Source organism: Octopus bimaculoides, chromosome 2 (assembly GCF_001194135.2).
Source record: "Octopus bimaculoides isolate UCB-OBI-ISO-001 chromosome 2, ASM119413v2, whole genome shotgun sequence".
NCBI classification, from domain to species: Eukaryota; Metazoa; Mollusca; class Cephalopoda; order Octopoda; family Octopodidae; genus Octopus; species Octopus bimaculoides.
In genome coordinates this window covers 66,495,157-66,511,029 of record NC_068982.1, presented here as the reverse complement: position 1 = coordinate 66,511,029, position 15,873 = coordinate 66,495,157, and the positions used below count along the sequence as shown (strand labels likewise).

At 35.0% G+C, this 15,873-nt stretch overlaps 1 protein-coding gene across 2 annotated transcripts in view; it reads left to right on the top strand.

Annotated features, from left to right (window-relative positions):
* The window catches only part of LOC106870393 (cysteine-rich venom protein TEL1), a 34,805-nt gene that overhangs the window by 13,200 nt on the left and 5,732 nt on the right, over nt 1-15,873 (top strand). For both annotated transcript variants that reach the window (XM_014916440.2, XM_014916438.2), the window contains exons 2-7: nt 3,974-4,163; nt 10,413-10,489; nt 11,163-11,316; nt 13,511-13,629; nt 13,857-13,954; nt 15,656-15,688. In XM_014916440.2, the coding sequence (XP_014771926.1) occupies nt 3,974-4,163; nt 10,413-10,489; nt 11,163-11,316; nt 13,511-13,629; nt 13,857-13,954; nt 15,656-15,688 (671 nt within the window). The remainder of the gene's footprint in view (nt 1-3,973; nt 4,164-10,412; nt 10,490-11,162; nt 11,317-13,510; nt 13,630-13,856; nt 13,955-15,655; nt 15,689-15,873) is intronic.

Here is a 15,873-nt window from a genome sequence, read left to right as displayed (position 1 = left end):
TCTTTTTTTTTTTTTCAAATCTCCAATGGCAAAAAAGACCATGGTAAACCATTTCTTTCAGCATTCTCTGATGACAATCGATTTTTTTACTTTTCGTTTTTTTTCCCTCTCAGCTCTTACTATGAAACCGATTTGTAAATTGGCCGTTATGGAAATGTAATGTAATATAATTGATAATAATAATAATAATAATAATAATAATAATAATAATAATAATAATAATGTTGTTGTGGTGAATAATAAAGAAAGAACATGTATGATAATCGACATAGCGTGCCCCGATCACAGCAGGATCAATGTGAAAGAAGAAAAAAATAAATAACTATGACAATTTGAAATGGGAAATACGATAAGTTGTGGTCAATGAAGAGAGTAGACATGATACCAATAGTAATTGGTGCACCTGGAAGTATCAGTACTCAACTACCAACATGGCTGAAAAAGATCGGTCCAAGTGTGAAGGTAGAACACCTACAAAAATCAGAATTTCTTGGAACTGCAAGAATTCTTCGCAGGGTTCTTGAAGCATGAACAGTAAACAAGTGTCACTTTAGTCTGCTGGCTGTGGACAGCTGACACTTTCCAAAATACCCAGCAAAATTAGTTGTGAGTTTTCATATAATAATTATAATATACATTTATAATATAGACAATATATGTAATAAATACATACATACATACAGCGATAGATTTTGTCTCAGCATGAGGTTGTCATTGAGTACATGCTAATGGCAAAGCTCAATGATGCAGAAAAGCGCGTCGAGCATTTTTACGCCTCTGCTAGACGATTTTGGTCTGCTATTGATATATTCTTGCGTTTTAAACACAGCACGTATATAAGACAGACTACCTCCGGATGAATACTGCGGTTAATTTGCCTTTCGGTGATAGATGTATCTGCATTATGTCTGATGCATATATGTGTGTGTGTGTGTGTGTGTGTGTGTGTGTTTAATAGTGCTTGATGGCATTCCACCTGAGGAAGCACCCACACAACTGTTGCTGAAAATATTCAATAACATAAGTCTAAAGAATCATCGTATACAATGAAATATAAATGTAAACTGAGCAACTTAAAGCTGCGGTCCGGTGCAGAAACAAATGGCGCGATTTACTATTAAAGCCTGGTATTTTCCATCCTCGTGTTATATTATCCTAACACGCGTGCACACACACACACATACAAACTCGTCCCCAGTTCAGATTCGAACCCGTTAGAAAGTCATTCACTATGTTTTGTCATGGAGTGTATTCAAATGTGTTTGTCTTCTTCTTTTAACCTACTTCTATGCAAGATCTTTGCCATATGATATTTCAACATAATATCGAGTATCCTAAAAGACATTTACCCTTCCCGCTGTCTCTGCTGTAATCGTTTACGCTTCGCCAAAATAGTCGCTGTCAAAATAATGTATTTATCTTCCTTTGTTGTTTGTGTTTATTGTAAACTCTTGAGTGATGTAATCGATATCGTAGTTGTTTAGTAAATGATAGCGTCTCTTTAATATTAGTAGTCGTATTATCATTTCAGAATAGGACGATCTACAAAAGCCACTGAGGGTGCCCCTTCTACTCTTACTAATTGATAATAAAACGTGTACACCATGGGTTGTTTTTTATTATTATTATTATTTTTATTATTATTATTATTATTATTAATGGGGCAGTGAGCTAACAGAATTGTTAGTGCGCCAGCCGAAATGTTTAGCAGCATTTCGTCCGTCTTCATGTTCTGACTTCAAATTCCACCGAGGCTGACTTTGCCTTTCATCTTTTCGGAGGTGGTAAAAATACCAGTTATGCACTGGGTTCGATGTAATCGACTTAATCCCCTCCAATAAACGAAGATCAGTGGGGAGAGGCAGTCCTCTCGGAAGATGCCCCTCCTGATTTCTACTGTCTCTAAACTTCTTACGTATGCTGTCAGGTCAGTCCTCCAATTCGCCATACTTTTTCCAAGCAATCGCTCAACATTCAATACTATACCAAATAGGTTCATACATTCCATAATCCAAGAAAGTGGGATCATATCGTACACCTTACGATAGTCGATCCATTACATGGCTAAGTTACTTTTCCTCCTCTTGCAGTCTCTAAGTACAGTTGATCCTTGGTACCTCTGCACTTACACTTGCAAACCTTCTGCTCATGTGGCAGGATTCCATTTTTTTCCCAGATGCACGTACACTGACTCTGCGAGTATTCCAGTCGATAATTTCCACATAAGTGGCAAACAGGATATCGGCCTGTAATTGTCTACCGTATTGCCTTTTTCAATGCTTTTCAAGTGCAGTACTGTCCTACCCAATGTCAACCACTCTGGTGTTACTTGGTCGGCATTTAACAAGGTGTTGAGTCGCGCAGCTATTCGTGCATGACATTCACCAAATCTTTTGATCCAGTAGCCTTGAACTCCATCAGGTCCCGAAGCCTTCCAGTTGCCCATCTTTTTTGCTGATGAAATCCTTATTATTATTATTATTATTATTATTATTATTATTATTATTATTATTATTATTGCTGCAATTGTTGTTGTTATTGTTGTTGTTATTATTATTGTTGTTATTATTATTGTTATTATTATTGTTGCTGTTGTTGTTATTATTGTTATTATTATTATCATTGAAGACGACGCACAGTCTCCAATATTATGACGATGTAGATTGAAAACATTGTCTACTGGGGGTTTGTACTGTCTGCCAAGTCACAAGGGCTTCAGACAGATAGTACTTTACGCAATATGCGTGCAGTTCCAAGTAAAATCGATTTTTGCAATACACCTACCTAGAGGTAATGAGCTGGCAGAAACGTTAGAGAGTCGGACAAAATGCTTAGAAGCACTTCTTCCAGTACTTTACGTTCTGAGCTGAACTTCCATCGAGGTCGACTTTGCTTTACATCCCTTCAGTGTTAATAAAATAAATGCCAGTCAAGTACTGAGTTTCATGTAATCGACAAACCCCGGTCTTCATAAATTTGCTGTCCTTGAGTCAAAATTTAAAACAATTATGCAGCCATTTTTTGCCAGTTTCAGCTCCTCACAGTCATCCTTATAATGCCAGGATAAAGAAAAGTAAAATAAATTTTAAAAATCAGATGAGTTAAATTAAATGAATAATTAACATATACTTTTATTCTTTTACTTGTTTCAATCATTTGACTGCGACCATACTAGGACACCTCCTAAAAAGTGTTAATCAGACAAATCGACCTCCAGCATTAATTCTTTTTTTTAAATGTAGTACTTATTCTATCACTCTTAGTTGCTGAATCGCCTATTGGCGGGGTCGTGAACAAACCAACACTGGTTATCAAATGGAGTGAAAACTAACACAAAGATACGCACACACATATATTGCTTTCCGCAATAAACATACACTTCATTAAAATGGCTCTGATCAAATAATAAGGGGTCGCACGGGCACTCAAATTTGAGTGCAACGTTTCTTATAATAGAAACAGATGTAAGCTAATGAAATTGATAACGTGACTTCTATTCTTTTGCCATTCATTAATTCATACTACGCTCTGTACTCAGCTGGCACTTTTCTCTAAAGAACAAGTATATTGTCTTTTAACAATTGGTTTTTAGTCTCGCTTTGCCAAGGCTAAACCATAAAGTACATACACACATACATACATACATACATACATACATACATACATACACGTGTGTGTGTGTGTGTGTGTACACACATGCGTGACGAGCTTCTTTAAGCTTCTACGTTCTTACCTGCCAAATTTGCTCACTAGACATTAATCAGCCTAGGCTATAGTTGAGGACTCTTACCCAAATTGCTGCGCCGTGAGACTGAACCTAAAATCAGGTGGTTGCAAAGCTACCTTGTTAACTGCACAGATAAACGAGAGAAATCAAATGGTGAATGATAAGTGATGGTAAAATATATTAACACTCATCCTCAAATGTTTGTTTGAAGAATCAATCATTATTATATCTTAACTAATTTTACAGTCAGTTGTTGGACAAAAGAGACCAGATGATACGACTCCCTGAGGATGGTTCTTTACCAGAAGCACTTCGAAGACGTGGAGTGTTTGGGCAATTGTCAAGGTCGAAATTTCGACCTTTCGAGAAAGGACGTATTTTGGCGACTCACCAGAAATATCGAGAAGCTATCAACGGTGCCAATCTATTATTAATGGTAAGACCAGAGTTAAATCTCATTCAGTAGAATATCAGTTACCAATGATTAGTACTACAAACAACTAGGACCCATATTTCCTTGCAGCTCACATGCATATTAATATTTTACGATTTATATTTCTATAACCAGAGTAATTCTCTCAGAATACAAATTATTTTAAAATTAATTTTATTTATTTATTTATTTATTTATTTATTTAGCTTGCTTCCATGGTTCGAGGTACATAGTTTCAGGTTCAAAACCATAGTGTACCATTTTGGGCATGTGCCTCCAATTATAGCCTCGGGTTGACCAAAGCCTTGTGAGTGGATTTGATAGACGGAAACTGAAAGAACTCCGTCGTGTGTGTGTGTGTGTGTGTGTGTGACCAGTGTTAGTGTGTTTACGTCCCCGTAACGTAGTGGTTCAGCAAAAAAGATCGATAGAATAAGTTCCAGGTTTTAAAAAGTACTGGGGTCCATTCATTCGTCTAAAAATTCTTCAAGTCGGTGCCCCAGCATGGCTGCAGCCTCATGACTGAAACAAGCAAAGGAAAGGAAAGACATACATACATACATACATACATACATACATACATACATACATACATACATACATACATGTGTATGTGTTTGTATATGTATATTTGTCGCTTAAGAGATTGATAACAAAGTAATCTAGAAACTCTCAAATGCTGGGATGTCCAATCTTGGCTGTAGTACAAATCAGCGTGGGGAAGGGCGGTTGTTATAATCTTTGTCTCCCACCTTAATCCACTAAACTAGGTGGATCAATATTTTTAGCGAAAGCAAAAGCAAAAGAGAGTTTTTACGGGTGCATACCCGCCTCTGTGTGTGTGTGTGTGTATACCCACACACTCGCCACTCCACCCCCACACACATATGTATATAACGTATTGAATTATAGATGTACTCAGGATATTCCGGTGATATGATGAATTAACTTTCTTTAGTTGTAATAATTGGCGAATATACAATTGAATACACTGACTATACATATCGATGTAAGCATGTACGTAAAAATTTGCATACTGAAATTAATAAAATTACATAATGAAAGTTATGAAATGGCTGTAATCATACGAGAATCATAGAGAAAAAATAAATCCATCAGGAGGTCTCACATCTCCTGATGGACGGTTTATCTTTATCATGAGTTTATGGTGGTTTTTGGAGCATTGACCCTACTGAATCTATACACACACACACACACACACACACACACACACACACACACACACACACACACACACACATATATATATATATATATATATATATATATATCGTCAGTAGATCATAAATCCGAAAGAAAAGCACATTCTAAGTTATAGAGCGTTAGAGTATTTAGATACAGATAATTATGGCTGGTTCATAGGATTATCCTGAGTTTTGCGTCTATAAAGCACTTGGCTTTACACGTCTCGTCAGGCCCTAATGGCCGGTGTCTGACGAAATGTATGTAAAGCTAAGGCCTTGTGGATGCGAAAACCTGGGTAACCTTTATATATATGTTTCTAGAATTTTCATCTTTAATATGTACCTCATATCAATACAAGAACTACATACTGAAATAAGTAGATGCCCTTCAAGTGGACACAGCTTGGATTTTACCCTACCAACATAATTATATATATATATATTATGCATTTAATGCAATTGCGATAAACACCTTACAATTTTTAGGAGAAAGATTTGGAAGAATTAGATGAAAGTTCTCCGGTAATTTTCTTTCATGTAAATAAATGTTTATGTTAATTTAAAAATTTGCCTGCAAAATCTTATGAAATGACAATGTTCCTAAAGATGTACATGTTTATATGTTATATATGAAAATAAGAGTGAACAAAATGTGCTTAAAAAACAAACATTTAAGAATGCAATAAGCAGCACATTACAAAATATTTTTGACTGAGTGTATTTCTAACTTTCGGTTTTAATTTTAAACACATCCTCCTCTGTTTTCAATGTTTCCATAATAGAAGCGAAGTTACTGGAGCTTGCTACCATAATCACACGAAACACAGCATCAAATTTATCAACACGTGCTTCCTCACAGATAAAAGACTTTTCAAAGACTGCTCGGTTTCGCTTGATACTATGGCTACAGGCATGTGCTTTCTCGCAGACAAAATAGTTCTCATGTTCCACTTCTTACAATCGAAACAGGCATGAATGTGTCTGTGGCTTAAGATTGGCTAAAATTACAAGAATTTTCAAACTTTAATTGCTAATAATTCTTTGTTTATTGATTTAAAGCAAAAATTACTTTCACGTCATTAATTAGCCTATAAAAGTGTATCATTACACTGAATATGAAATCACTTCGAATAGAATTGATGGTGGCAGCCAAACCGAATAGATCCCAGTACATTCTACTTGCCCTTTGTTCAAGCAGCAACTTTCCCGAGAAAACGTGGTCTTCGGACCATTTAGTATTAGAGAAGTTAAAGTAATCCAAAAGAAACGTAAGCCTCTCTCTCTCTCTCTCTCTGATTTACTTTTCTAGATACCCTTGATAAGTCAGCAATAATCAGTTGAACTAAAAAGAAAATACTTTAATAAAAACCACTCAAGGACTAACTATACCAACGGTTCACAATTTCGTTCTGATGATAGAACACAATGATTTAAACACAAAACGGACTTCACAACGAGTTTCAAAGCAAAAAGTATGTTTATAAATGTACGCATTCAAGGGTATTCACTCTTTATCCACACACAAACTTAAAATATGGAGTAACAGATGTCCTAAGAGGGTGAAACCCAATTATATAAGCTAAAGTGTATATGGGTAAGATAAGATTAAGTGTTGTTCATTACCCTAGAGATTAATCAACGTTTTTCACTAACTGGAATAATGTTTCATTCTTATCTATTGTAATATCGTCATTATAAGAATACAGGTGGCCCGCTCTTCTGCTTTGTTTGTAAAACCAGACATCACACACTCTCACTCCCTCTCGTTCTCTCTCTCTGTATACATATATCCAAATGTATACGTGCATGTGTATGCGTGTGTATGTCAAAGTATATATGTGTTTGTGTGTGCTGTAATATATATATACACATATTTTTTCACGTCTGGCCGTATAGCCTTTTTTGTTTGTTTTCACTGTTTCGTTTTCCTGTCTTGTTTTCTGTCCGCCACTACATTCCTCCATGGTACAAATTTAATTTGTGGTCCGTGGGAAGAGCCATTCTAACGATGCGTCCTGCCTTAACTCTTCGAAACGCTTAGTTTTAGAATGGTGGCAGCTGATGAAGGAAATGTTCTCTATGTGGCCTGTGTGTTTTCTGTATTCTGTTTACCATTTTGTCCACGTTTTTTTTGCAACGTCCTGTACCCAGATATGCATCTATATATACATGTAGATGTAGGTATGTACATACATGTACGTATATATGCATATACTCATTTATTATTTGTATATATATAAATATATGGATCTAGTTGGTTTGGCTGCCAGCATTATTTTCTGTTCAAATTGATTTCATATTCAGTGTAATGATACACTTTTATAGGTTAAAGAATGACGTGGAAATCATTTCTGCTATAAATCAATAAATAAGTTAGTAGCAATTAAAGTTTAGAAATTTTGGGTAATTTTAGCCAATCGTAAGCCACAGACACATTCATACTTGTTTCCATAGTAACAAGTCAAACATGAGAACTCTTTTGTCAGCGAGAAAGCATGTGTGTTCCCAAATATATTCTAAGCGATGCCAAATGCGTTGACGATATATTCTGTTGCTTATGCCCATCTGTTGCTTGTAACCTGGTCGGAAAATGTGCTAAAAAATAACACCTAAATAGGCCTTAAATCACGCCCTCACCCATTTAAAACTTTATATGACACATTCTACCAGTCTCCCAAGTTTGAAAGTGTTTCGTTAAGAAAGCAAGTGGTGCCCGTCAAATCAGAAAGATCTCTTTTTATTTGCATAATCGTATGGATTCCCATGTGTAGAGTACAAATTTTCAAAAATGTTCTGAAAATTCTAAATTCTTTGATTTGTTTACAGTTTCATATAAAAATACGTGCTATTTTCAGAATGTTGACAACACGTGCAGTCACGCACAAAATGACATCTTTCAAATCCTGTTTCCTGACTGGGTGAAAACGATCAAACTGTAAACCGCTACAACTTTTTAAAAACATTTTTCTGGAAAAAGTGAAATAACTCCAGCAATTCAGCTTGGAAAAGCATATTAATATGCCAAATTTTAAAAGTTTTGATAAACTTTAATTTTTGAAATGCTGGCAGCCAAACTAACTAGATCCATACATATGCATGTATGCGCGCGCGCGCGTATCTATATACACATTGTATGTATATATATGTATATGTATACATATATACGTATATATATATATATATATATATATATATATACACACACACACACCCGTGTACATATACATGCAGGCATACATACATACATATTCTAGAATCGGAAATCTAAGACAAGTGAACATATTGATAAGAGGACTCATGACTCATGGTATTGATATCAAACACATTCACCAAAAGTCAAATGCAGACGGAGTGTTGCACTAAGAGTAGCAATAACACAGGCAATGCCCCAACATAGCTGCTGTACACACACACACACACACACACACGCATATATTATATGTATATGATTTAATAAATACGAGATTTAAATGTTCGTAAGTATAAGTTTCATAATCTGATGGTACAATGGTCAAAATAAACATAGCTGCTCCCTGTGTGAAAGCAACAAATAATGAGAAAAAAATGAAAAATGGATAAAAGAGAAAGAAATAAGAAAAGGAAAGTTTGGAGGAAAAAGTGATAAGAATTGTGTCCCTTTGGTTTGTTAGAAAGGGAATTAACAATGGTTGGTGAGATTGATCTGAGGGTAAAAGTATCATATATGAGGAAGGAGACATACACTTACATACATGTTCAGAATTTATCTGTATATAGGATAGAGTAAAAGAATGACGATCCTACACAAATCATATAAATTCATAGCGCTAGTTTCCCAGATTCTATTGTGCCTATATCCCTTCCTGGACGGACCAGCGTCCAGTCCATGAGGAAACTGGCCATATGAGTTTATGTATAGACAATTTCTTTACAAGAATTGTTTTATAAGCTAAATCTTATTTTCTCAATACAGATATAATTTCAAGTGATTAAAAGTTTGTTTTGACTCATTACACTTAATATATTGGTTACCACATATGTATGTATGTATGTATGTATGTATGTATGTATGCATGTATGTCATTATTCAGTTTATTTCAAGATATTTTGCCAATAGAGAAAGAACCGGTTTCTAACCTAGATCCAGGGTCCCTTCATTGGAATCTCAACATCAACAACTAGGTATTTTTGTGTGTATGTATGTATGTATGCATGTATGTATGTGCAGCTTTGAATGTTTTATGTATGTATTCTCATGCATATAGTTACATATGTAGACATGCTCAGATATATTTAAATGATAAACTTCTGAAAAGTTTTACAGATTTTTACAGTTCCAGTGATGGATTGGATCTGTAGTCTTCGAATCAGCTTTCTCCTTTCTGGTTTTGAGAAGCCTAATTTCTCAAGATTGGTATTTAGGCAGTGTGTTACATATCCCAGGGCCCCAATAATTACAGACATAAACCTGAACTTGTAATCTGGATAGAGTAACTGCAGATTTCTCAATAGTTCAGCATAGGTGTTCTCTTTTTCATTGATCTTCACCTTTATGTTAACATCCGCTGAGCAGCTAATTTCCACAACTGTGAACAGTTTCTTTTCTCTATCCCAAATCATTATATTAGGTATGTTGTGCTTACATTTTATTGAGGTCTTCACTGGTACATTCCACCAGTATTCCTTTTTATTATGAGTGGCTATGGCTTCTACCATATTGTGGGTTTTTATTTCTTTGTCCTTGAGATTATCCTTCCAATGGATTTCATTATAGAGTGTCCTAGTTACTATGTATGTATGTATGTGTGTATGTATGTATGTATGTATGCATATATGTATGTGTGTGTGTGTATGTGTGTGTATGTATGTGTGTGTATGTATGTGTGTGTATGTATGTATGTGTGTATGTATGTGTGTATGTATGTATATATGTATGTACATTCATACATATGAATGTGTATGTGTTCATGAGTATATTTATATAAATTCTTTTATGCTCACTCACTTTTTTCTTTCTTTAGTTCCTTCTTTCTTGGTCCTTATGATATTTCCTAATATCATTTTGTAGGAATGGGATGAATCCCTTGCTTCTTTAGCCCAAGGCCAAGCTGACCGATGTGTTTTTGGACCAGGCAACCTCTTCTTGTAAGTGTTTATGTATACATATACATTAATTTTTTCTTATATCTTCATTCTTTTATGTTTTAAATGGTTTCAATAATTGGATTGTGGCCAGTTGGAGCATCATCTTCAAGAGTTTTAGTTAAGTAAATCAATAATAATACTGTGTCTTGTTTCACTATTCTCATAAAATGCAAAATGCAAAGAGGACATTGGTGTAAACAGATATAGGAAGATAAGTGAGTCATACAGAAATCCCACAGTATTTCTGTTTGAATGTGGCTTTTTATTTTCATCTCATATTGATATAGTCACACACCCTCATTATTCTAGAAATTTGAAGGGGAAAGACATACACACACGTACTTGTGTGTACATGTGCACACATACACAGATGCACAATACACTCCAACACACAGATGCACGCATACACTTATGTGTCAATTCTATTTATCAGTTTACACCAACACATTTGCATACACATACCCACACATGCATACACACAGGCATACACATATGCATGTGTGTGTATGTGTGTGTGTGTGCTTGTGTGCATACTGACTTCATGAACTCATTCAAACCTTTATCTAAAGTAGCTACCAGTTTGTCTAAATAACAAACAAATGTTCAAACGTTTAAAATAATGCAATATTTTCTGTTGGCCTTTCATGGGCCATCAAAACCTTCTTTATTTCAGTCTGAACGGGACAAATGTTGGTCAGAATTCAGTTGCAGTACAAGGAAAATTAAAGCCAGAAGAAATAGTGGAAATATTCCAGTCTCAGTCTTCAAACTATATTTATTCAACAAATAGTTGTAGGAAAGGTAAAAACTGTGAAGCATATACACAGGTAAGGCAATGACAGTGGTGGTGGCGGTGGCGGTGGTGGTGGTGACAGCAGCGGTGGAAACGATGAAAGCAGCAGCTGTGACAGCGGTGATGGTGGTAATTTTTGTTGTTTAGCACCATGTTAAAATGAATTCAACAGAATGGTAGTCAGAGAAGTTCCAGTCACTATTGTCCTGTGTCTCTCTTATCTCTTATACAAGCCACTATGTCTCTAAGGCCTTCATTGGTCAAAGTTAGCTATGTGTCTGCACCTGGAAATTCTCCAGGGCACAGAGCTGTGCAAGCTTTTTTTCTTTTTTTTTTAAAGGAAAGAGTAGCAGTTAGCCATTCAACAGCCCTTTCCTCTCCCCTGATGTTGTCCAAGTGAAAGCAAGGACTGATACAGTTTGACGCCAGTGTCTTTACAAGTGGGCTTAGAACATAAAGAACCAGAACAAATACCACAAGGTATTTTGTTAAACATTTTAATAATTTCACCAATAACATGCAGGAGTAACTATGTGGTAAGAAGCTTGCTTCCCAACCAGATGGTTTGGGGTTCAGCCCCACTGTGTGGCATCTTGCACAAGTGTCTTCTACTATGGCCTTGAGCTGACTAAAACCTTATGAGTGGATTTGATAGATGAAAGCTGAAAGAAGCCTGCCATATGTGTGTGTGTGTATGTGTGTGTGTGTGTGTCCTCCCCACCACCACATGAAAACCAGTGCTGGTGTGTTTGCATCCCTATAACTTAGCAATTTGGCTAAAGAAACCAATAAAATAAATACCAATCTTTTAAAAAGTAAGTACTGGGGTTGATACATTCAACTCAAAATTCCTTAGGCTGGTACTCCAGCATGACTGCATTCTGATGACTGAAACAAGTAAAAAGAAACACTAATGATTTTCATCACCCAAGGATTATCTCCAGATAACAGATAATCATCATTGCTTCATCATCATTTACTTTTGCACAGGTCAGATTTTCTATGATTGGATATCCTTCTTGTCACCAACCCTCATTTGTTTCCAAGCAAGATGTTATTTTCCCCATGGTCAAACATATTTATAATGAGTTTTGGGAATAAATGATACTGCTCGTATGACAGTGACATTCACTTACAGCTCTCATGCAATGTCAAGATGAGGAGGAATGAATATACATACATTCATGTATTTATTTATATAAGGGCATTACTATACAATAATGCTTCACGCTATGAGGGACTCTAAGGTCAGACTACCATAAAAAACACATTTTTACCGAATGCAAGGAAATGCAACTCTCAAAGCCAGCCCCTTAAAAACAGACTGAATTAAAGATCATGATTTCGTAGTTATTGTAGTATTATACAACCTCTACTCATCAGTATAATATGGTCAAGATAAATAGCAGTAAACAGAAAATCAACATACCAAACGAACACTGTGTATCCAATATAGTACATAGAAGACTGTTTATCGCTATTTACCTATGTAAGTGGTGGGAATTTCAAATTGCATCTATATATACATACATACACATATATATGCATATGTAATGGGCTTCTTTCAGTTTTCATTTGGCAACTCTACCTCACAAGGCTTCGGTTTGCTTGGGGCTATAGTAAAAGATATTTGTCCAAGATGTCTTGCAGGGGAACCAAATCTTAGTCTCTGTGGCTGGGAAGCAAGCTTCTTAACCACACAGCTACACCTGCATCCGTCCATGCCTCACATATGTACAACATACAGAAAATAGCACCATCATACTACACATACACACATATATAATTTAGTTTACTTTCAATACAATTGAAAATACCAAACTAAAACTTTGTACATTAACAAGACATAGAGAACTCAGCCAGGTTGTCCCAATGAAAGTACACAACGAAAATAAGACACTAAAAAATCAGAAAAAGAAAAGAAGAAATAAGGAATAAGAAGAAAATCTATGGGTTTTATACTTATTCCTTACTTCTACAAGGTTATTTATTTTTTTCCTTGTGGAACAATAATATTTATGCTTAAGTATGTGCATTATGAAGAGAAGGGGGTATTTAATGTTTGGATCAGGGCCTTCATTAATGAACATTTTTTTTTTGCTTAAGTAAGTTTAGCAGTGAAAGTGCATAAATATTAAATCCAACTTTTGAAGTCTTGTAAGTAAAACTTCACTGATTGCTCCAAATAAAGGTTTTTTTTTTTTTAAATACTCAGTTCTTTATTGCAGTTAATATGGTATGAAACTAATAAAGTTGGTTGTGGTCAACAGTTCTGTGATAGTCTTCAATTTTCTGATGGTACCACAGAAAAACAATGGTGGATATATGTATGTGATTATTCCCCACCGTAAGGAAAACAGCAATTTTCTCTCCTTTCAATAAGTGTTCTGCATAATTTTCTAAATATTTTATACATATTCTAATTGCCTGTTCAATTTATTTTTTACTTATTCTTTATTCTATGTAACTGGAAGATTACATAAAATAGAGAAATAAAAAAAATAAAAAAAGCAAGCTAACTATAATTGGTACTCAAATTGATTTCTGAGTTTGATGTCAGTTTATCTTTCTCAGTGGAAATTATCCAGAACACCCATTCTTTCCATCAACTTATGAAGCATGTGAGCTCTGCAACTTAAGTCCAGGAACTCGCTGTTTACGAAATCAATGTAGTAAGTATGCAGTATTAACATTTTCTGTACCTAAATATTATTTTTGTATCAATGAGCCATGTGCCTATTGGGAAAAATTTCATTTATCAACATCTTACAACTTTTGGCTAGCCGTCATTTTATGTTCATCTATTGATATGGCAACTCCATCTGTCTCTTCAATAAGATCATTAATAACATTACCATCTTCCAGTCTAAGAGAATCTAGGAAGTTTATTGGTTATATTCCTTCTGTCTCAGAATAATGAATAAAACAACAATAATAATGATCATGATGATAATAATAATGATAATAATAATAATAATAATAATAATAATAACCCTTTCTACAGTGGGCACAAGGCCTGAAATTTAGGGAAGGGGGCTAGTTGATTACATCAACCTCAGTGCTCAACTGGCACTTATTTCATCAACCCTGAAAGGATGAAAGGCAAAATCGATCTCAGCGGAATTTTAAATTGGAACATTAAAACATGAAATGCCACTAAGCATTTTGCCCAGCATGTTAACAATTCTGCCAGTTCACCACCTTAATAGTAATTATTATTATTATTATTATTATTATTATTATTATTATTTTTATAATAACTCTTTGTACTAAAAGCCTCCAGTTCTGGGGAAGGGGGGGCTAGTCAATAACTTTGACCCCAGTGCTTGATTGGTATTTATTTCAGTGACCTCGAAAAGCTGAAAGGCAAAGTTGACCTAGATGGAATTTGAACTCAGAATGTAAAGACGGGTGAAATGCTGCTAAGTATTTTGCCCGGTGTGCTAACGATTCTGCCAGCTCACTGCCTTAGTAATGATAATAATAATAATAATAATAATAATAATAATAATAATAATAATAATAATAATAATAATGGCTTCAAATTTTGCCACAAGGGCAGCAGTTTTGGGGGAGGGGATGAGTTGATTACATCGATCCCAGTGTTCAACTGGTACTTATTTTATCAACCTCAAAAGGATGAAAAGTAAAGTTGACTTCGGCGGAATAATAATGATAATAATAATAATAATAATAATAATAATAATAATAATAATAATAATAATAATAATGATAATAATAAATGCCCCAATGCAGTACCAGGCAGTGACTCTCATGGCTTCTGATCTTAACCGATTGGAAATATTGTCATGTTTTGTCTTGTTGCAACAGATGGGCTACAGCAAATATTCTGCTCAATACCACAGATTCGCTAGTCAGTTGCTGGACTTTAACCAGTTGAGCATGTCCCTTAGTGGCTGACGATATGTGAATCTCTGATCATAAGCAGAAGTAGAGGGGGAACATCATAGCCATGTGTTGAAAGGAATTCTTTGGGGTTTAGATAATTCAGCTTTGGAAACATGGGTGTTTCATTCAACATCCTTAAACAACCCTTATTCAGGGACCTTTTGAGTGAAATTGGCTATTCAACCTGAAGAAAATTCTAACTGGGCCTCACCTGCAAGGTTATGCACTGTTTATCTTGATATGAGATCACCATTTTGTGCACATATGGTTGTGATGCATGTCCTTGATGCACCCTTATCAAACAGGTAGTAATGATGGGTAAACTGGGCTTCATATATTTTACCCCAGTGTGTCTTTGATGACAGGCACTGCTCTCTCACTCAAGAATAATAATTATTATTATGATTATAATAAATGGAATCTCAGTAATATTAATTTTATTCTCATTATCATTTAATTTCCAGAATATTGTGACCCAGGACTGGAACCTGACTGCCGTGAGTTTGATTTTATGGTTAAATAATAATTCAATGAGATGAGGAAACATCATGATCATCAGCATCATTGCTTTAACATCCACTATTCCATGCTTGCATGGGTTGGACAAAATTTGTGAATTTTCTTTTGGCAGATGTCCTTCTTGTATATATATATATATATATATATATATATATATATATAT